The sequence below is a fragment of the Barbus barbus genome (assembly GCF_936440315.1).
Source record: "Barbus barbus genome assembly, chromosome: 5".
NCBI lineage: Eukaryota > Metazoa > Chordata > Actinopteri > Cypriniformes > Cyprinidae > Barbus > Barbus barbus.
The window spans coordinates 26108414-26131045 of NC_136733.1; the positions used below are offsets into that span (position 1 = coordinate 26108414).

At 37.9% G+C, this 22632-nt stretch overlaps 1 protein-coding gene across 3 annotated transcripts in view; it reads left to right on the plus strand.

Annotated features, from left to right (window-relative positions):
- The window catches only part of LOC306869988 (ras-GEF domain-containing family member 1B-A), a 69531-nt gene extending 51176 nt beyond the window's left edge, over nt 1–18355 (plus strand). For all 3 annotated transcript variants that reach the window (XM_079416988.1, XM_079416989.1, XM_079416990.1), the window contains 13 exons: nt 2656–2838; nt 3384–3506; nt 3634–3771; nt 7811–8023; nt 8182–8256; nt 9351–9446; nt 9855–9957; nt 11890–11969; nt 13088–13183; nt 14664–14759; nt 15001–15124; nt 15578–15650; nt 16775–18355. In XM_079416988.1, coding sequence (XP_079273114.1) covers nt 2656–2838; nt 3384–3506; nt 3634–3771; nt 7811–8023; nt 8182–8256; nt 9351–9446; nt 9855–9957; nt 11890–11969; nt 13088–13183; nt 14664–14759; nt 15001–15124; nt 15578–15650; nt 16775–16799 — 1425 coding nt within the window. In that variant the 3' untranslated portion in view covers nt 16800–18355. The remainder of the gene's footprint in view (nt 1–2655; nt 2839–3383; nt 3507–3633; nt 3772–7810; nt 8024–8181; nt 8257–9350; nt 9447–9854; nt 9958–11889; nt 11970–13087; nt 13184–14663; nt 14760–15000; nt 15125–15577; nt 15651–16774) is intronic.
- The last annotated feature ends 4277 nt before the right edge of the window (nt 18356–22632 follow it).

Consider the following 22632-nt stretch of genomic DNA (forward strand, 5'->3'; position numbering starts at 1 on the left):
TGAACAGACATGTTTATTTCCTCATTTCATCATATTTGTAACATGCCTTTATAGTAATTTGTCAATTTACATAGAACTGTGTTATGGTCCACGCACCAGTCTTTTGAATACGTCAGACATTTGTTTGTAGAAATGTGGGTGGGAATCATTTCTTTCTGTCATCACAGCAGTGATCAGTCTGTCCTATTTGTTAAAGTCTTGATATTTGGTTGTTTTTATATTCACTGAAGTGATCTTTAAAGACAAGACTGTCACAACAACTTAACAGCGCCTAATAACATGCCAATGAGCGCAACACCCTTTTGTTGAGGATGCAGTTTAAAAACACTCCAGAAAGTTTGGGTTTGTTGTTTTAAATTCCATATTTGCATTCAATAGGGTTCCCTCAGCCATGGAAGACCTGTAAATATCAAGCCTTGTTAAAATTGTCATTTCCATGGAAACTGATCTTAAGAAGTCATGGAAATATCATGGAAAAATTGAAATTTATTTTCTATTTATTTAATACATATTCTATAAATACAAATCTAACTTTTAACTCAAGTTCAATTATATATAAAATTGTATTTCAATGTATTTTTCCATTTCCATTGCTATGTGTATAGTAGAATACTTTTTCTATTTTATTGGCTTTTGAGTGGAATTTCAATATACAATTAATTTTAAATATCCTTATCCAGTATGGATAAATGAGTGTAAAACCATGGAAATGTTATTAGTCAAAAGGTGTGGGAACGCCAAAGATCAGAGCATTTATTTATCTTGCTAAATGTTGCTTTATGCTTGAGGAAGCCCGTTTTGATCTAGAGACACAGTAATCAACAATACAGTCAACATGTGGGTGGGACTGAATGTTTTCAGCTTTTGGACAGTCATAACTATCTAAAATGCAGCCATGCAAGGATGCCAAATATTCTGCATGGTCAAAATAAAAGCTCTGACAAAAACAATTCAGTAATTGTGTGAAAGCAAGGGCTTTTTTGTTTGCTTATACACTACACAGCCCCTGTGGTGACGGCTGTGCTTCGTGTTTAAGCAGGACAGAGGAGAGGACATGTGGCTGGCCATACTTGACACCTGCAACCAAAAAGTAAACACAGAATCCAGAATCCCTGCTACTAATCAGCTTCAGCTTTGTTTTATTCGCTCACAGAATTCAGTCGAGCAGCAGCTGGTGTGCCTAGAGAGTTTAAAAGGGCTTTGACTTTTTCTGTTTTAGCTTTTAGCAGATTTGCATTGTGGCCTGGGGGCTTCACTAATAGGGTTGCATGGGCAGATGCGCCGGGGTATCCTGCTTTTGTGCCATATAATGAGATAAAAGTAAAGTTTATTCGTCAAAAACAAAAAAGGGGTATATTTTATGAAAGTTCTTGCAAATTCTGTTACAGAATATGAGTCGGAGAATAAAACCGTACGTGGTTCTCAGAAGCATCATTCATAAAGGACTTGACAAATTGTCAATTTCTGGTGATGAGCGCAAAGTCATTCTTGACATCATTTGGTCTTCCTTGCTTTTTATCTCATTGACGTGCTCAGATGGTATAACACATGGTAAAGCAGATGCGCAGGGGGGCGTTTGCTGCTTTGACCTCTTGAGTCTCCATTTTGATGCTAATGTCTATGGTTTTATGAAGAGGTCTCTGTGGGGGGCCGCGGACTGAGAATATACCTCATCGTACGACACCCCCTCCTTCCTGCGCACTCCCGTTCGAATCTGGCACCCCAACGCCTGCAGGCCTGAATAGGCAGGCAGCCATTGGGGCTGCGCATTGTTCGGGGTGTCCCTTGACGCCCCGTGCTATTGCTGTGAATGCCTCCATTGAGGGGCCCATATGCGCTGTGTCCAGGAATCTCACTTAAAGTCACGGGCTGAGCTCTGAAATAGCACAGAAGCTCGTGCTGGCATGCTGGATCCGCCCGCGTGATTATGTGATGCATTGACATGTGCAAAACTCACTTTCTGCGGTTCCACGAGAGCCTGGAAGATACAGAAGTAGGAGGGAGGGAGGTAGGCAGGCAATGTGAGCCAGAGCTCTTTGTGTGGGTGAAGAACTGCTTTTGGCTGCTTATCACCTCCAGCTAATGCTGACCGACTCATAGGACACTCATTTGTAATGGGCCATGTTTTGGTTTTGAGGGGGAAATTAAGAATCCTCCTTTTCAGAAGCACAAGATATAGGTCGTCATGTTTTTTGTATCAACCCGTAGTTGAAAGCGCCTCTGTGTTGTACGTCCACGTGAGGTAAAAGCACCATGAAGATGAATTTGTTGGTGTTTGTGAGTGAAACCCATCGGCGGTATGTTCAGCTGCTATTATGGTGGATTAGAGCCAGCTAGTGTGAGTCTAAAATACGGAGCGAATGCAGATTAAATTCAAGTTCTCACAGGCTCAATCAGGGAAGGTGTTAGCACATTGAGATTAATCGCGACATATTCATCCCCATGAGTCGTCCATCCGAGGAAGAGTAATTTTCCACTCAGCTTCCTATAATGATACTGGGGACCTTGTGTTTTACACACAGGCAAACAAAATTTTCAGTTGAGGATGGAGGCTCAGCATTGACGAATTAGTTCATGCATCAATGTCTGTTTTTGATTGTGTTTGTGCTTAGGTTAGGCTCCTCAGACTGATGATTCTTTATATCATTCAAACAGGACAAAATGCCTCAAACGCCACCCTTTCCAGTGATGTATGGGTCCAATGACTACAACAAGAATATTTTTAAGGCCAAGGAAGAGGACTATGAAGGCCTGTATTACCATGAAAACAACCTGGTGTCAGGGTCCTTGGAGGCTCTAATTGAGCACTTGGTCCCTACGGTGGCTTACTATCCTGATGTGAGTATATAGTGTAAAAAGTAGCTATTGGATTTTGAGAATTGAAAACATGCTTTGCTCAGTTAATAAATCTCCCATTTATTTAGTTTTTTAAACACTGAGACTACAAAAGTGACGTGATTGCTTTCAATTTATAATTTAGCGATATGCACTTCTGCTCAAAAATTTGGTTTTAAATGAAATTACTTTTAATCAGCAAGTAAAAATGTAAGCAAAGCAAAAGAGCTGATAAAATATAAAAACTGTAATTTGAATGCAATGTAAGTCGCTTTGGATAAAAGCGTCTGCTAAATGCATAAATGTAAATGTAAGTATTCATTAAATTGTAAAGAGACATAAATCCTTTGTATCATTTCAAAGAAATTTGTTTAATGTAAGAGTTGTCCTTTTGAGGTGTAGTCTAGCTAACCAGATTTATTTTCCTGAAATATAAATACATTTTATATAGCTTAGTCCAATGTTAGTTTTGTTTAGAATAATGTAAAACTTTTATTAATGGTTTGTATTGTTGAACCAACATTGATCTCATTTTTATTGACTCACAGAGGACATACATCTTCACATTCCTGCTCAGTTCCCGTCTCTTTATTCACCCATATGAGCTGATGTCCAAAGTGTGCCATTTGTGTGTGGACCAGCAGAGACTCACTGATCCTCAGGCTGATAAGGTACAAGAGTCTCTTTATATTGATTGTCATACAAGGTGGCTTCAGTCTTCATGGTTGCTCTATTTTGACAACCATGGACCATAATTTGCAATTACAGTGTTTTTTTTTTTTTTTACTTAATCTGTAGGCAAGAGTCAGGAAAATTGCTCCCAAGATCCTGCAGTTGCTGACTGAGTGGACGGAGACGTTTCCCTATGACTTCAGGGATGAGAGGATGATGAAGAGCCTGAAGGAACTAACACATCGTCTGAGTTCTGGAGATGAAGTAAGTCTGCAATTTCCAAGTGTTAGAAGATCATTTCAGCGGAAACAATGAGTTTTTCATTCTCGAGGAAATGCCAGCTAAAGGGCAACGCTGTTTTCAAATAAAAGTCACCTGATAGGTGCGAACACTTGCGTCAAAGACATTAGCTTTTCTTTATGCCTTTAGTACCACTATTAGCATAGACAGAGTAAAAACCTTTATAATTTTTAACATTTAGCTGGTCAAGATGTATGGATGTAACGCGTTGGGTGAGAAGAGAGTCAACACCTGAGCAATGGGGGGTGAGATTTCTTAAATCCAAAGCGCTCTGACAAGAGGAGTGAGAAGAAAGCTCTTTTGTTCAGCTGCTTTTGTCTTCACTGGTGCTTTTCCACAGGCTGCATTTAAATAGTTCTCTTAGCACTGACTCGTTTGTTACCATGTTACTGGCTTAGCATTTTTTTAATCAAAGGGACTTTTTCACCACATTTATTCTAGGTTATTTTAAGACTTCCTGGGCACAAAAACCAACAGTAGTTGCGTTACATGATTAGGTTTTATTTTACATCTAGTTTTCATCCTTCCATTGTGCTCGCATCCTTTTGATGTCTATCAGCCAAAACTGAGCTTGTCACTTCATTTTGAATCTGGATAAAGTCGGGAGCTCTCATCAAGTGTTGTCCTCAAACATCCCTTTTTTTAGTCTTCATGTTGGGAACTCTTGATTTAGTTAATGTACAGTAAAATAAAAAGAGATTTGCAGAAGCTCGCTCTGGTCATCTCACATGGTTGGCGAGCATTAGCATAATGACTAACAGCAGGGCACTAGTTAGTATAGACAGTTTAAGATAGACATCGCTCCATCAGATTAAAATGAATGGGGTTTCACTAACTCGAAAAGACAAGCAGGGCTCATCCTCTGGTGGCTTGTGTAGTAAACACATGTATGACAATTGATCTGCTTTATCCCGACCCAGGAGATCGATGACCTTCTGCGGCCCTGCTAAGCTCATAGAGGGAATGTGTGTGTTGTACCGCCTCCTCAATCTAGTGAAAGGGGTGATAAGCTAATAAGACTGCATGTACACTCAAAAAACAACATGGAGAACTATAACTGTGTTAGGGTCTGTGACGTATTTGACGTGTATATTTATTTAAAAAAAATAATTAAAATACAATTCATACATAAAATAACCTGAATACACCTTATATGAGCAAGTTTTTAATTTCGGATTTTTATTTAAATTTTTGTATAAAGTCAATATCAAAATGAGACAATTGTCTGAATGTAATGAATAAAATACAGTGTTTCGATAAGGGCAATATTTCTTTTCAAATATCAGATAATTTGACCTTTTAATGATTAGTTAAGGTGATAAAATGTCACGTGTGACCCACAACCTATTTAAATTTCTGGTAACACTTTACAATGTGTCATTTGTTAATGTATTAACTAACACGAACAAACAATGATAAACACATTTATTACAGTATTTATTAATCTTTGTTAATGTTAGTTAATAAAAATACAGTCGTTCATTGTTAGTTCATGTTAATTCACAGTGCATTAACTAATGTTAACAAACACAACTTGTGATTTTAATAATGCATTAGTAAATGCTGAAATTAACATTAATAAATGCTGTAGAAGTATTGTTCAATCTTAGTTCGTTAACTAATGTAGTTAACTTATGAACCTTATTGTAAAGTTGCCAATTTTTTTTTTTTTTTTTGCCTTTAATATAAAATTATTTTGAGAAAATACTTGAGGTGTAGAAATAAATGTTAAATAGTTTTTTGTTTGATTTGATGGTGATATGACATTTTTTAGCATCGTTAAATGTATTTTATTTTTTTAATTTATTTTTTTCCCTTTTATCGTGTACCGTTTTACATGTTCTTGATGGGGATCAAATTTTCTTTTTTCAATGGTGTGACCTTCATGTTTTATTTAAAGTATCTTCATGATCTTTTCTTCAAAGTATCTTTATGATCTTTACATTTGCTAGGTAGGCGAGACAGATGTAATGAGTTTTTGAGTCATGACTGTCTGGTAGATGTGTATCTATGCATGAAAAGAGTGTCTCATAGTGTGAAGAATGCATTCATGGTTCATACCATCAATATGTTGACTGTATTCTGTAATTCAGTCACTGTTTTTCTCCCGCCATGTGAACGGCATGTTTTTGGACGTGAATTTTGTTAATGAGAGTGTCTTTTACAGTGGAGCACTGACTTTACGATGACGGGGGATTCACAGCAGTCAGAGCCACACAATAGACAAAGGGTCTATTTATAGCTAGACATAAGCCCATATGAGTCAAATGTACTGTCCAGTGCTTGCAGCCCATCATAACGAGACCACCATGAAGTGGTTTCCAGTTAGGCATTTTATTTTTTGACCTCTCCTAGACCTCAGTGGTCCTGACGAGTTTGCCAGCAGTTTGTTGACCTGCTGTTTTCAGTCTTTTTACTGGCAGTTGCGCCGCAGATTTCTTGCTTTCAGTGCAGGAGCTGAGAATAGATGCCGTAACATCTTTCTCCAGACCACAGTTTGGTCCTCAGGCTTCTGGTCGGCAAAGATTGTCATTATGCATGTGGTCTTCTGTATAGGAAAGGCATGGTCCAGTTGTGCATTTGCAGACACAGCCATTTGGTGCAAATTTGGACACCTTTTGCACAAATCCTGTTTATTGAGAAAGTAATGGAGAGCATTCACCCTTGACCTGGGTGTGGTGTGTCCATGCCAGAGTGATCTGTTCTGTGAGGTTGTGCCATGTGGACGGCTGTCGCACACTCATGCCAGGGTTAAAAACGTGGAGGCAGCACACAAGCAGCTTTCTTTTCTATTTTTCCACAACAAGTGAGTTGTCTGATCTGCTGGCTCAAAATGTCAAGCAGTTATCGCCAAGAGCTAAAAATAATGTGTCAGCAAATGGTGGACCTTGAAGAGAGAATATTAAGACTCTCTGTGATCTTTTAAAGTGCTGCAAGGACTCGTCTCTTCCTGTACTCGCTCTCTTGTCAAATCATCAATATTCTTGCATCTACACTATGTGCAGGTTGTTCTGAGCCAGATGGATTTATGCGCCACTGACCTCCTGCACAACAGATTAATGGGCCACTTTTTATTTTCTATGAGTCAGAAAGGAGAACAGAAGCCTGACAGAAATTAAAGATCCCACAACCAATCAGCAGAATGTTTGAACAGCCAACTTTTTATATCTTCATGGTTAAACAAAAGCCTTAAGGCCTGTTTGCACCAAGAACGATAGCCATATCGATAACTATATTAAGAGTCCACACAAATGGATAATAGCATTTTGTTCAGTATAAGAGCTGCAGTTTTGTCGTCTGACGCTTTAAATGCTGAAACTGTTTGAAGTTGAGTGGATTCTGATTGGCTTTCAGGTGATTATTGTCCTGAAAAAAGTATTTTCTTTATAAAATGCATTCATTTTATTCTCATTTAAGTAACCAGTTTAGGTAAGGCTTCCTTTAAGTGGCCTGTTTTAAATTTATGGCGTGGGGTCGTCTTCTTGATGCCCACTGGTTTTCAAGCAGGCAAAGGATGTAGATTCTTGTCCGACTGATGTTGAGCAACAGGGCATGACCGCTGCTGTCCTCTCCTTACGCAACAGACGTCCAGAACTGTGTCAGGCACTTATTATTAGATAACTCAACCCCATCTTGTGTTACGAGGGGAAGTGGGCGGCATTCAGGATTCTTGTGAACCTTTGAAGGACATGAATGGCATGCTGCTGTTTCGTAATCCTGCATTAACTGTTTATGTAACATACTCAAGACCCTATGTTGGAACGTTAGACCCCGTGAGCCGAACCACCGTCATAGCTGACCAATCAAGAGGAAAGGGTGCCATTATATGCCTGGAAGTCCATTAGATGTTTGCAGGGCAAATACGTTGTGTATTCCCTCAGCTTTCTTATCAGTGTGGGACACATTTTGTTGTCAGTCTTTCAGATGAATGATTAACTTGTCATTCTAGTCAATAAAAGCATGGTTGCAAATCCACGTCTTCTGTCTCCCCGTCTCTCTTCAGCTCTATCGAAAGGCGGTGCAACAGATGACACAAACGCTGATCCGTAAGCTCACCACACTGAGTCAGTACGAGGAGGCTTTGGCCAAGATTAACTCCTCTGTGACTGACAGACTAACTGTGCTGAAGACCAAACCTCAGTCCATCCAGAGAGACATTCTGACCATCTGCAGCGACCCCTTCACCCTGGCACAACAACTCACACACATTGAACTGGTGAGTGGAACTTCCTCGGTTTACATGACCTTACATTCCTCACCTCACTGTGTGTTTGGATTGATTTATTTACTAAATCAATAATCTGTGCAGTCATTTTCAAGGTGACCGTTTGGACTAACTGCAAAGGTTAAGTTGACATCATCTTCATTTTTCAGGAAAGACTGAGCTACATCGGACCAGAGGAGTTTGTTCAGGCGTTTGTTCAGAAAGACCCTCTTGATAACGACAAGGTAACAGTCCCTTCCTGTTTATGGTCAGCAAGGTCAACTAAAAATATATACAATGCAAATGTTATGCCTTGCGCTTACTACAACAAATATCTAACTCCAACAAATCAATACGCACAATGTTTACTCTAACCCTCAGGTTCACTGTGGTGTCACCTATTTTACACAGCATTCACAGCACATTCCTCGTCTAATCTATCACCGTCCAAGTGTCCCTCCTCACGTTCCATACAACGTCCTTTTGTGGCCAAAGCCTAGCAACTGGTTTCTCACAATAACCTGCCAAAAGTTTACTCAGCCCTGCATCGTAATTGCTAGGCAACAGCCCGTGTCAAGGCGGTACTAGTGCGATTCTTCTCTTTTGTTCTGGTCGCCGTCTCTCCAGAGGGTCCTTGTGCACCGCCATGGCTCTCTGATGTTGTCTGTCAAAAGTAGAGTAGGGTGGATTGGGTATTGTGTGACGGACGGCACAGTTAGACCGGAGGAATGTGAGGAATGAAGGGTTAGAGTGGCCCGAGCTTTCAGACAAAGTGTCTGTATACATTGCCTAAACAGATAATAGCACAAGGCCCAGTGAGCGTGGAGGGTCTGCAAGGCAAATAAGCTCTCTGATTGAATATGCATTGTTGGAGATCATCAGTCATCTCGGAGACCTTTGTTCTTGGGCTGGCTGGGACTGTAGGAATCACAGATCCCAGCATGCAAAGTTCTGTGAGATCACTTGAGAGCAATATTCTACTGATGATGAACTGTTTACGTTCCTGCCTAAGGTTTTAGAGCTCAGAATTTAGGATGAAAAATAGATGCACCAATACTAAAATTCTGTCTGTTAGAGACAAATTAATATAGCTGATTTTTGGAATCTATGCTAGTTTGATGATAAAAATAAAATTGACCTTTACCGATAAATAACAAAGGCTGATATTGGCAGATAACCAGTTTGGTACAGATAAAATGCACATTCCTAATAAAGACGATTTGAAAAGTATACTGGAAAATGCTGTGGCACAATGTCCTAAATGAAGCTCTTGACCAAATTCAAGCCTCATTGTAATTGAATGATGATATTGACCCTTTTGAAATTGTGATTCTTGCAGAGATGCTTTAGTGATCACAAAAAAGCAAGTAACCTGGAGGCTTATGTGGAGTGGTTCAACAGGCTCAGCTACCTGGTAGCAACGGAGATCTGCATGGTAATAATCTGCTTTTATTGCTATGATTCGTCCAGAAACTTAAATTCCTTTAGGTTGTTGCACTGTTAGTGATTCTAATGTGATTTTAAATATAAGCCTTATACAAACATACACCACCTTTCAAAAAAGTCATGCTCTTCTTTCTATTCATCAAATTGCTGAAAATTTCACAATTTTCTCTTTTTATTCTTTTTTTTTTTTTTGACCTAATAAATGCAGTCTTGGCGATCATGAGACTTTCAAAACATTTAAAAAAAAATTTAACTGACCCCAAACTTTTGAATAGTGGTGTAGGTAACATTAGATTTTATATCATGAAAGTTCCTAAAGTATTAAGTATTTAATGAGCATTGCTATAAATATCACTTTTTGGTGTTCTTAAAATATTTGCTTGATTTTCTCATGCAGCCTGTAAAGAAGAAACATCGGGCTCGAGTCATTGAGTTCTTCATCGACGTGGCACGAGAATGCTTCAACATTGGCAACTTCAACTCGCTCATGGCCATCATTAGTGAGTGTTTTGTCGTCCCTTGCAAGACTTTGCTACAGAAAGCTCTTTTGTTCCCCACAAATCAGTTTGGATAATACAGTTTGCTGATTTGGCAGGATTTGGTTTGCTTTTCTAATCCCTGCTCTTGTACGCTTAACACACAATGTCAAACCTCTTACAGACTCATATTATTTTATTTGTGTGTTTGTTGAGTGCTTCGGAGAGTCTTATTTAGCTGTGCGTTGTTTAGATAATAAATTTTAATAGTAATACATTTTAATAATAAATAGCCATTAGGTGAGCAAATTTTCACTGATCTTTATCATCCGCTCAATAATCTACAGATAATCTGTAATAAACAATTTTGTTTATGTTAGACTTCTGATAATATAGTGCATTTTACCTTCATTAATATAATGAAAAAATTATTAGCTACTTTACTCATTCACTCAGTTCTCTGAGAACTCACCTAGGCCTGTGCCTGAGGCATTACGAGTAGGGGAACAGGAGTGGATAGAGCCAGGAGAAGAAGCAGCTGTTCAGGCTGTGTGAGCGAGAGCTGGAACGAGGGAGCGGCATCCCTCAGGCAGATGGTCAGTGCTGACCAATCCAATAGACTGAGCGAGGGACAGACTCATTGAGAGGGGGATTGTGAGAGGGAGGGAGTGGAACCAGCTGTCCTTTCCCTGGCCATTCCCTGGAGAGGAGTCCACGGGCCGGGGCTCTTACACAAGTTTTTCTCCCTGGAGATGGAGGGCTGATATTAAAGTCACTGAAAGAGAACAAACAAGTCATGGGAAAGGTTGATCGCTCCTGTTTGTGTGTTTTGGAGGCAGCGCGTACATTGTGTGATGTGAATGGAGCGTCAGCGCATGGCTAGAACTGAAAGATCATTCGCTCTAGTATTATGTTAGTGTGCCGGAGGAGCTCTGGGCCTGACACCTGTTAGTATAGATAGATTGTTAATGGTACTAAAGCCTCAGATGGCTCTTTGTAGATGAATAGATAGTGTTGCTGCTGTTGTTCAGGCTTAAAACTGGGGAAGGAAACATCTGAAATGACTGAATTTTAGATACAGATCACAACATATTCAGTTAAATGTGCATGTATGAGCTACAAATATCAATGTTTCCCTTATCCATCAGTTACTTCCTTTGTCTCCCTGAAGCCGTTTTACTTTTTAACACATACTACCATTAAAATATTTGGGTTCAAGTGAAAGCCATATTCATCAAAGAATCCTTAAATAAAATCATGGTTTCCACAAAAATATTTAGCAGCGGTACTGTTTTCAACATAATAATATAATAATAAGAAATGTTTTTAAGAACAATAATATTAATAATACATTTTAAAATATATTAAAATACAAAACCATTATTTTATAAATACTTAAACGCAGCCTTGGTGAGCTTTAGAGACCTACAAAAGCTTACCGACCACAAACTTTGTATATAACAAAAACAGCAACTTGATTTTATCCTTCCAGAATTGTTTATATCCTGAAAAGTAGATGTTTTATATATATACCAAAATAGAGCCAAACTGAGTGCCTAAACAATGTCTAAACTATACAAAGAATGTGTTTTAGGAAAGTAGTTGAGGTGAATTTTCGTTTATTTTAAAGTTTCAGAAACAAGTAACTTATCATTTCTTACTAGGTCTTGATTAGATGTTGCTGTCGTCAGTACAGAGAAATCTGATTGGTTGACCCAACCCTAGTGATTTCCAGTCAACACTCTGACCTCATCTGGTCATTAGTGCTGACTGCACAAGCCCATCATGACCCTCGGCTCTATAAGTCTCAACTATTGTCAGGGGGAAATGATGCTCCTGCTAATGTCATTGTTCATGTGGGCTCATGGGCTTACACTGCTCTATTTGCCATAGAGAAACTGCACTTCTGACAGGAAACCGTGTGCTGACCTGTGTCTCTTTCTATGTGTCTTTCAGCTGGGATGAACATGAGTCCAGTGTCACGGCTCAAAAAGACCTGGGGCAAAATCAAATCTGCTAAATTTGATATACTAGAGGTATGTATTTCATCATGTTTGGTTTGATGTTGTCTTTTCTGTTTACAGCAGTGGGTGGGTGTGACTCACTGAACATGTAGGGGCTGCAGTGCTGACATGGCACTAATCATATTAAGTGTCCGATCCTGGCTCTCATCCCCGTGACTCATGCATGCACGATGCTCAAACCCCTGACAATATGGACACCATATTTTGCCAGTTTTAGTCCCAAGAGGGCGAGAATTGTTGCTTTTGTGTCATTATTTTACTGAAGCACAGCGTTTCTCCCTTTGAGTGGGTGTGCAAATGTTTACAAAGCTTTTTAGGCCAAATTTGAGATGGGTTGAGACCTTTAAGGCTTTAATTTTGAATCTGCACACTGTGTTTACTGTCTAAAGAGAGTTTTGTTTAGGTCTTCCTTTATCTTTAGACAGGCAGAGGCCTTGAACTTGATATATGACTTGTGTACGGAAAACACACACCTACACATTGTTCAGTCTCGCCTTGTGGCTTTCAACATTTTGATGTGTAAATAGGGACTGCATGTCTAGTCTTCAGGGAGGTTCAGCCTTTGTATCACAACACAACACTTTTTCTTTTCTCTCACTCTAGTCATGGTTTCCCTGTAGAATCGAAATCGTTAATGCAAAAGCTGCATATATTCAGCACTAGTCCCTAATAAAGGTTATTACTCTTTCACCTAAAATGGTCTTGATAAGAGTATATGTAGCCTTACTGTTCAAAAGGGCTATAGTGTTGTTTTTGATCAAATAAATGCAGCCTTGGTGCATAGGAGACTTTTAAAAACATTTAAAAAATCTTACTGACCCCAAATGTTTGAACCATATGAAACCTGCTGCTTTAAACTGTTTTAAGGGAACTAAACCTTTGTGATTGTCTCACCTGCTGGCAAAAAGTTGACTGAAGATTGAATGTGCATAACATGGATCATCTTTCTTGCTTCCCATTAAAGAATGTTCCATAATGAATAGTAACTAGAGTGACTCCTTTTGCCTTTGGAGACTTAACCATGTTGAATGGGCTTAGAGCTCATTAAAAAACTTTTGTTTGTAGAGACTACATCTACATTTTTCTGGCCTGAGGTTGGTGCCTAAACCTGTTTTTGTCTCCATTCGCAGCACCAGATGGATCCCTCTAGCAATTTCTACAACTACAGAACAGCTCTGCGTGGAGCCACTCAGAGATCTATCACTGCTCATAGTAGCAGAGAGAAGGTAATGCACAGACTTTTCTCACAGAAATCACACTGTTTGGGTTCAGGTGGCATGTACTTACAAAAATGTCGTTTGAAGTGTGTGATATGTTGTATTGATATTAGCAACAAACGCAGCTAGGGCTATGATAAAATCAGATTCATTACATAAAAGATGCAAGTGATTGGCTCAAAAGTGCAGATCCCATTCCTGAAGCTTTGTATTGACACTAAATTGAGGTAGCGTCTGGTCTCTTTAGCCGAGAGTTATGTAATAACAAGGGTAGAGGACGGTGGGCCATTTGAGGATGATTTGCTGAGTGCAAGGCATCAAATGGGACATTCTGTTTCCTCTGCTAAATATGCTCCATTCTAGTTATAAAAACATGGCATTCAGCCAGTTAACAAAATGTCCTGATGCTCTTCAGTGTTTTGTGTGAGCAAACTCAATAAAATCCATCCGGCATCTGAGTCTGCCAAAAGAAAGCTCAACACTGTTAATCTCTTTGTTCAAATGCCCAACTATTTTGAGTGTTCTAATATATATGGGATATGTTGTTTGTTTTTGTCAGGCTTCGTAAGGATTGTTTTTCGTCTTTTACTGGTTAGGGAGGAGATCTTTGCTGTGTGGGTTTGGGTGGTGAGACAGAATGTTCCAGAGCAGTACTGGAATGCTTGGCTCTTCCGTGGGGGGGACGTGTTTTTTTGCATCACAATGGCCCACGTCGCTTGTTTTTCTCTGAAATCAGATGTGTTTAGGCTTTGGCAAGTGTCGTTACTTTAAAGATATAAGGGACAACATAAGTGCATGTTCCAGGACAGGAATTTCCACTGTAAACTAATTAAATCAGGAATGCATTACTGCTCTCTTAATGTCTTTAACTCATCAGCTGGTTTGATTGCTTGTATTTTTGACCCTTTGTTTTGTTCACCGATGGGTATTGTGCTTATTTTAAGCTTGATTTGAACTTGAGGTTAACTATTCGCATGGTACTGTTCTCTAATTATGCCAGCAGTTTTGTTTTTACTTATTTATTTGTCTATTTATTTATTTATTTTTCAGCTTTGGAGTGATGCTTAGGCTTAAAAAGACTTATATAAAAATAAATACATGCAAAAAAACGAGGCCATTTTTACTTAATTTTTGATCAGTGTGACTTAAATTTTGGATGTGCATTTCTACATTATAGTTTAAATGGGAGGTGGATTGTTTTTATTATTATTATTTTTTTAATACCGGAGTGACACATATTTAAAGACACCATTGTTTATCATGTTGTAGCTGAATTTGCTACAACAGAATTTAGATTTTGGCGTCACATACACATCACTGCTTCCTTGTGTCATATTGCCCTCCAAAGTGGTGGACCCAGTTGTGCTGTGCCCTGTAGGCTTCTTGAAGCTGTAGTAAAAATTGTTGCCTAATGCAGTTTTTTTTTTTTTCTTAGTTTTTGGTCAGTTATAGCTGTTGTGTAATCTTGTGTTCCCTTTTTGCCTTTCAGATTGTTATCCCTTTCTTAAGCCTCTTGATTAAAGACATCTACTTCCTCAATGAAGGATGTGCCAACAGGCTCCCAAACGGACATGTCAATTTTGAGGTAAGTTCTGCGCTTTGGCTTGGCGATACATGCAAGCTAACATGATGCATGGAAACAGCTGCCGTCACAGCTACTGAATAACAAAGGATGGTTGAGAAAACTGTCACATAGCAACGGAAGCATCCAGATTTAGTTCAGTGACGTATGCATCTGTTGAAATGAAGTTTCAAGGGCATCAATTCAGCGAGAAATTAAACTTAGGCAATGATTTCTAACAGAATTAATCTTGACTCTGCTGCAGAAATTCTGGGAGCTGGCCAAACAAGTGATGGAGTTCATGACATGGAAGAAGGTGGAGTGTCCTTTTGACAGAGACCGCAAGATTCTGCAGTATCTCCTGACCGCACCGGTCTTCAGTGAAGATGGTAGAGATGTTTTTGAAATGCTAGTTTATGATTAATTGCAATCAAGTTTTGGTACATTTTTTACAGTGGTGAACATCAATCATAAGCCCCTTCATTCCAACTTCTGAAATACAAACATTGAGGCCAGACAGTGGTTTTGCTAATTATACATCATTTTTGCATTCTGTCTTGCTTTTTTACTGTCAATTTGGACTTCCTGTCTGAGCTAGAGCTCTTCTGCGCACACATTTTCAGCCACTCGCGTCATAAACCTGTTCTAATGATGGTTGCGCAGTGAGCAAACAAGATACCAGACACAAAGACAATTGCACTAGTCATGATTGCCTCAGGTGTGAAATGCCGTCACGCTAAATAACCAAGTGACACAGGTTCAGAACATTCCTCAAGAAAGAAAACAGGTGGCTTTGTTTTTGTTGCTGACACACTCATCTCATCTCAATGATCTCTCAACAGCTTTGTATCTGGCATCATATGAGAGTGAAGGACCAGAGAACAACATGGAGAAAGACAGATGGAAATCTCTCAGGTGTGTATGATACGATTCAAGTCATCTACTGCATTCAGATGCTGAGATTATTCCTGACCTGTCTGAAGAGTAGTGACTTGCTAAAAGAAATTGTCTGCTTGCCAAATGAATAGCTAATGAACAAATTGAATTAACAAGGGTTCCCACTGTCAGAAATACCAGGGAATTTAAATGTTGTCCAGGCCTTGAAAAATAATCATTAAAAATATATGCTCACAATCCGTATTAATATGATCTATAAGCGAATCCTTCTTTTAAATGTTATTTTCAGTGAAACACTTCACAAAGTCAATCAGAATTTTAATTCATTAATACCAATCGTTAATGCAAATTCATTAGTCAATAACTGTACAAATCTTGAATTAAGCACATTATTTAAATTACTCACTAGAACACTACATGCAATTTAAATGACTGAAATAGTATTTTGAGAATTCTATTGTGTAGCCTTCATGTTTTACAGTATTCTGACTGACTTTTTTAAAAGGAGTGCATTCTCACATTTGTTTCGATCAATTAGTTAAAATATAAATAAACAACCGACAAAAACATCTTCCATTAATGCTTGCCAAAGATCATGCGGTGACACATATATGCTTGGAAAGGATGAGCCCTCTTGGCTCTTGCTTAGTCACGTTTCCTGATAGCTTTACAGCTCAGGAGGGATGGATAGAGAGAGAGGAGGAGGAAAAGCGAGATTGCGGAGGCAAACGGTGGGCTGGGTTTTTTTTGGTCTCATTTTTTCCCCACTGCGACAGGATCTGCACCAGATTCTGTCTGTATCAGCAGTTCGTGCTCCACCCCACTCGACTCAGTGTCTCAGCATGAGGATAGTAGCCCTCCAGGAAACAAGGCAGAGAGAATCCAGCTGAAGAATAATATCCATAGGGCAAAGTTGCCTTTTATTGCTAGTCTGAAACCAGTTCATGCTTGATTTATCAGGTGTAGGGCACTGGACTTGGATCTATACACAGGGCAGACACTATACAACGTGTCTAAAAAAAATTTTAACCTTAAAATGTGACAAACCATCATACTGTTTTTTTGCTTCTCCATTTTTTAAAATAGATCATTTTGAATAATTGTATTCGACTGTTCTTAATCACTCTTCTTCATTTCTGTAGGTCCTCGTTGCTGAACAGGACATAAATCCTGTGAGGAGCTCAAAATCAAGTGAACCTTCTGAAGAGCAAGCTGTGTGGGGTCCTTTTGCCCCCTCCAAAAGTGAGAAGTATCCCTGTTTTTTTAAGGGAGATGACAATCCATTTTTTGCTGAACGGTGCATTTTTATGTTGAAAAGAGCAGCATCTTTTTACAAGGCCCTTCTCTTTCTGTCTTTCATACTGGATATTTTAGGCTTTTTCATCTCTTTGTGGAGACTTTTGTACTCCTTTTTTCCCCTCTTTAAAGCATGATTTGAGCAGAAGGAAAAATGAAGTGTCCCTTGTCTACAAACCGATTCCAATCTATGCTGTCGTTCTTCTCTATTGACTGTAAGAGTTTGCCGCTGGTTGGCAAACTCAATTGAAACAGGTTGGAAAAAAAAAAAAAAAAAAAGATTATAAACCAGCATTATGTGTACTGGGTTCCAGTACTGTGTATTTTTATTGTACCTGAAGCATTAATTTAAGTATAGATTTATGATGTTACTATTTTTTGATATTGTGTTTTGTCAGTTTTTTTATGCATATGAGATGTGAGTAATGCATTGCTTTAACCTCTGTGAGTGACCATTGATGTGTGCGTGATAAACCCGCTAAGGGTTGCAGAATGCACTGGATGCTTCTGTGAATAAAGATGTCAATTCCTTTCTTGTGTAAACTCTTTTGTGATAATTCTGCAGCATTAAGCTCTCCCATCCTTTTTGTTTTTTTTTTCTTGTTGTCAAGGCTTCGCTGTAGACGTATGTTGACTGTTGATGGAAAGACAGTGTTCGTTTGTCAGTGTTACAGTTGTAATGCTGTTTCTTACACAATGAAGGTGATATTTTCAGAAGGACAGCTCACTGTGTGCCAGACAATTCTCCCAAGTGCTGTTGTACACACTCTTGGCCTCAGCAGAGGGGAATGGTGGCATGTGGCCCTCTGGTGGTGAAGGGGACGATAACATCGTATAGGGGCTAGGGGACCGTGTTGTACTTATCAGGGAGGAGTTGATTACATGAAGGCCTATCATACATGTGGTAGTTGGGATTTGAGTCCATTTGTATGATGTATTAAGTTTTATTACTGTTATTTTATTAATATTTTCTATTTTCCTTTGATTTTATTTATTGGCCTCTAAAATATCTGTAGTTGTCCTGCTTTTGTTTGCTTTGTTTTCAAATATTTTAAAGATATTTACAGGCTTTATGTTCTGTTTTTTGTACTAGGTACATGCTTTATAGTAATCAGATATTGCTATATCTAATATTTTATAATGTTTATAAAAGTTTGTATGAGGAAAAAAATCTAATATTTGAAGGTACTAGCACATGTGAAGTTAATGTCAGTCAGTCCCTTTTTTTCTTATTAGAAACTTTCCACAAATACTTTGTTTTTTTTGGGGTTTTTTTCTTGTGTAAATATCATGTCTTTTTCTTCACTCTGTATATTGGTATGTATTTTGATTGTTCGGGCAGATCATATAACCTCATGAGTAGTGTATGGAGTGAACTAGAAAAAAAGAGGAATTAAAGAATGCCTATGAAATTAAGCTATTTGAGATTTATTGTGTTTTGTGTCTTTGTGTGTCAATTCTGTTAGAAAACAGTCAATTTGAATATGCAGAATATTTTTTTATCAATTTATTCCAGTGATGACAAAGCTGTATTTTATGATTTTGTGCTCAAGGAACATTTTTAAATATTATTAATATCAATGTTGAAAACAGTGTAGCTTAATCCTATTGAGAAAACTTCTATACTTAATAATATATATATATATATATATATGTTTGTTTGTTTTAATATACTTTTTTTATGAATTTAATTTTTTTATGAAAAAAAAGTAACAATGTGAAAGTCTTTGCTCTCACCCTTGATCAATATAACCTGAATATTTTTTAATTTTCTAGAATCCTGTTGTATGCAATGAATAAATATAAACAAAATTAAATATATGTTGTAGAGCATAAATCTTGATGTGCAGTCTGTAAAGTTCAGCTCATCAGACAGTCCTCCAAGGTTTCTGACTGGGTGGTGTATTGTTGGTGAGTTCAGCTGAACAGTGATGCTGTAATGAGTTTTTTGTCTAGGTTGAGCTGGAAATGTTCATTTATCCAGCCTGAGATTTGTACAGGATTTAGGTCCATAGGATCAGCAGACTGGAAAGATCTGAGAGTCATATAGCGGAAGAATGATAGCGCATATTGAGAAGAGGAGGGCGCTGCAAAGTGATTGATTTAAAACATGTTAAAACGAGGAAAGTCAGTGATGTAATACTTTTATATTGTGTATATGCAGATTTCTGTAGCACACGCAATGTATTTTATAACTGTAATGACAGTTTGAAAACAATGTTTAAAAGCCATTATGTATTGTAATGCTCTGAGGATGGTCCACATTCAAACGTAATACAGGAGATAAGAAATGGGCCTCTGTCTCCATCTACTGGTCAACTATCAAAACTTCAGATTTCTATGACAACTATATTCAGTAAGGTCAGTAAAGTTCTTGCAAGTGGACGTGATGGTTTGAGAAAAAAAATTGAATTTTGTGATACAATTTTGTGACAGAAATATCTATTTGTATTAAGCTATGTATTATTTAATGCCTATATGTGTTTACATGCATACAATATAGGGATATATAAAAATATGTGACGCACAGTTCATATTAATGACAGCTTTGAATGATATATTAGTCATTTCAGTCGCCAGAGGCTTCAGCCACTCTGATGTAAGTCACTGGCTCTGATTCACGTAATTGCAATTAAATCAATTCAACTGACTCTGGGATTACTAGCACTGTGAACTCTCTCTCTCTCTCTCTCTCTCTCTCTCTCCACAAAGGATTTCGGTGTCAAAGATGGAATAGAGTCTAGTCTGTTCTAAACAGTTTCAGGATTATTTTGTACACTTTTTACTTCACCCTTACAGAAAAAACACATGAATTTCACATGTTATCACATGTTTTTCACATGTGATCACGTGTGACCTCATGTCACCACATGTGACCTCATGTCACCACATGTGAACAACATGTCACCACATGTGAACATAATGGAGCACATGTGGAAAACATGTTACTATAGGTTATAATATGGAGCACATGTGAAATATATTTGAACATGTTTTAATAGGTTTTAACATGTGAATCATGTTACACACGTCACAAATACTGTACATTTTCAGCTTCATTGTAATGGGAAGTTCAGATCATTTTACTGACTCTGATCTTTTTGAAACTCATTCATAATTAAAATGTTATATGTTAATGAACAAATACCCAAACACAACTTACACGATGTTGATGTTTCATTCATCCCCATAAGCTGAGCTATGCAGTCTAGTGCCGGATACAAAAGTGATAATTAAGTGGTAAGTACTGACAAGCAGAGTCCTGCATGGGTCCGATTTTGTAAATCCGCACCCGCATCCGACCCGCTTAAAATAGAACCGACCACCCGACCCGCAACCGAAATAAAATCATTTTAGACTATCATATTATAGACACACTTACAAAAATGTTTATTGCCAGGTCATACAGAAGTTATTACATGACCATTAACACAAGGACAACTTCAGCCAAAGCTGTCAAAAGGCCGTTACATGAAGAACATGGCTAACATTACCACGAAACTGAGTAGCCTTATAACATTTTACATATCGAAAAGACGCGGCTACAACACTATATGCCACGCAATTTCGTCTATTTCTAAATTATTTGATCAACTTGAAATACAGGCATATTTTTGTAGATGTGTTCCTAAAAATATGCATATATTTTTACGTTTGCACATGATTGTTTTAAACCCGTGTTTAGACCCGCACTGAAAAAAAGGAAAAGCAGTTTTACTGAATTCACTTAAACAATACACTTACAGTCTACTTAATAAATTTATGTTTGAGATGCAAACATAATTTTATTGTGTAAAGTCTAAATGAAATTCAACAGTCATCAAAACATGATATAATCACTTTGCAAGAAAATGTTCAAATTGATTCAGATTTCCAACAAATGGTGATCACGTAAAATTATTTTTTTCTGCTGTTTGATTTACTTAATTAAAATGAGCTCATGTCACACGATTACTTTACATTTTCTTCTCAATTTAATTCCATTGTGTACAATTAATCTAATTCAGTTTTGTGAAGTTCTCTTATCATTTACGCGGGAGCAACGTGCACGAGAGCATCCGCTCATGCGCTTTGAAAAGCAGAACCGTTGGTCTGGGAAAGCACACTTGAGGGGACTGACTGACATGTTTCCAAAGCTCGTTAAAAGGTAAGAATTTCATTTTAAAAAATCGTATGATAATACTAAAAATGCATTCATTGTCAGATTAAATGCAACAATAGTGTTTTAAGATAGCTCCACACGCTTTTAAATCATATCGACGGCATATTTCGTCGAGTGTAATCGCAGAATTTTTTTTGAGGTAACTTAACGTTAGGCCTATAAGGTTAAATATTACTCGTAATTTTCCAAACTGCAATTAAATCACTCACAAATGGATACTAAGTTTTCATCAGGCGATGAATAGGCTAATGCCCGTCAACATTGGCTAAAAAGTGTTCATTTCACAGCGTTTAGAGTTAACTTAGATTTTCAGAATCAGTGATTATAAATATTTAACGGAATTTTGTGCTGAGGGTTGATAGGAAAGAATGCGTACGTGTAACAAGGGGAAACCTAACTGAATTTATTAATGCTTCATAAGAGCAAGGTTTAATAATACCTTATGACAAAGAATAATTATAACGTTACAAGTCTTAACTATATCGAGATGGAGATTGACGTTAAACGTTTTTGCACTTTACATGGAACGTAAAGCATTGAAATTGGTTAAAAAAAAATGTCTTAAATATGTCAACGTTGTTGTGCTTTGTAGTCAGAAAACCCGCTGCTTCCAAGTTCACTGATATGTGTTTTTAGGACCAGATTCGACAATCTGTGTTACCTCAGAGCTACCCTCCACTGACTTTAGGTTTGTATTTAGGTGGGGGAGGGGTTCGTCGCCGTTGTCTTATCACAGCAATGGACAAAAGCGCTCCATGCTCCGTCAGTGTATGTAGGTTTTCTGACTCGCGCCCATAGACAGCAACGTAACTGACATTCTGCGCTTTGAATGTCAGTTACATTGCTGTCTATGGGCGCGAGTCAGAAAGCTCGTTACAAAGATGAACGGATGTCCTAGGGTTGTCAAACGACTTGAGGGTGAGTAATTCAAGGGGAAAGTTAGGTTCCAGCTGGTTACCTGCCATTCTCCCACTGTGTCTGCACAGCATATGGACAAGTTTTTACCAAAGGTTTTTACTATGCTGATAGCACTGATGTTAACATTTGGTGATTCAAATGACCCATGTGAGGTCTCTCTTAAAGTTTTTAATGCATTTTTTATTTTTAGTGAATGATTTTCCATTGGGTTTGCCTGTCAGACTGCTAAATTTATGGGTCAAGAGTATTTCATTGAATCACACAACATGATATGATAAGGTGTAAAGCAGTCAGTCTAGCTGTATTTTCTTCATTATTTACCCCACCTTAACCCATTTTGCATCAGACATGACATTAAATGTTCAGTAGATTAAACTGATTTTAAAAAATGCATTGTTTAGCTTCAGGTTAGCACACTAGAAATTATTTGCATGTATTCATACTCTATTTTTTGTACTTGATGTTAATTGCATTACGTTTCACATCATAATATCAAGCTATTATCTGTTTTCTAGAATATAACATGCATGTTTGCCATACTCATAATATAAATTATGAACTTTTAGTGAATGAGACCTATTGTGCTCTTTTGTTTAATTGTGTTTTGAGTAATGTCTGTAACTA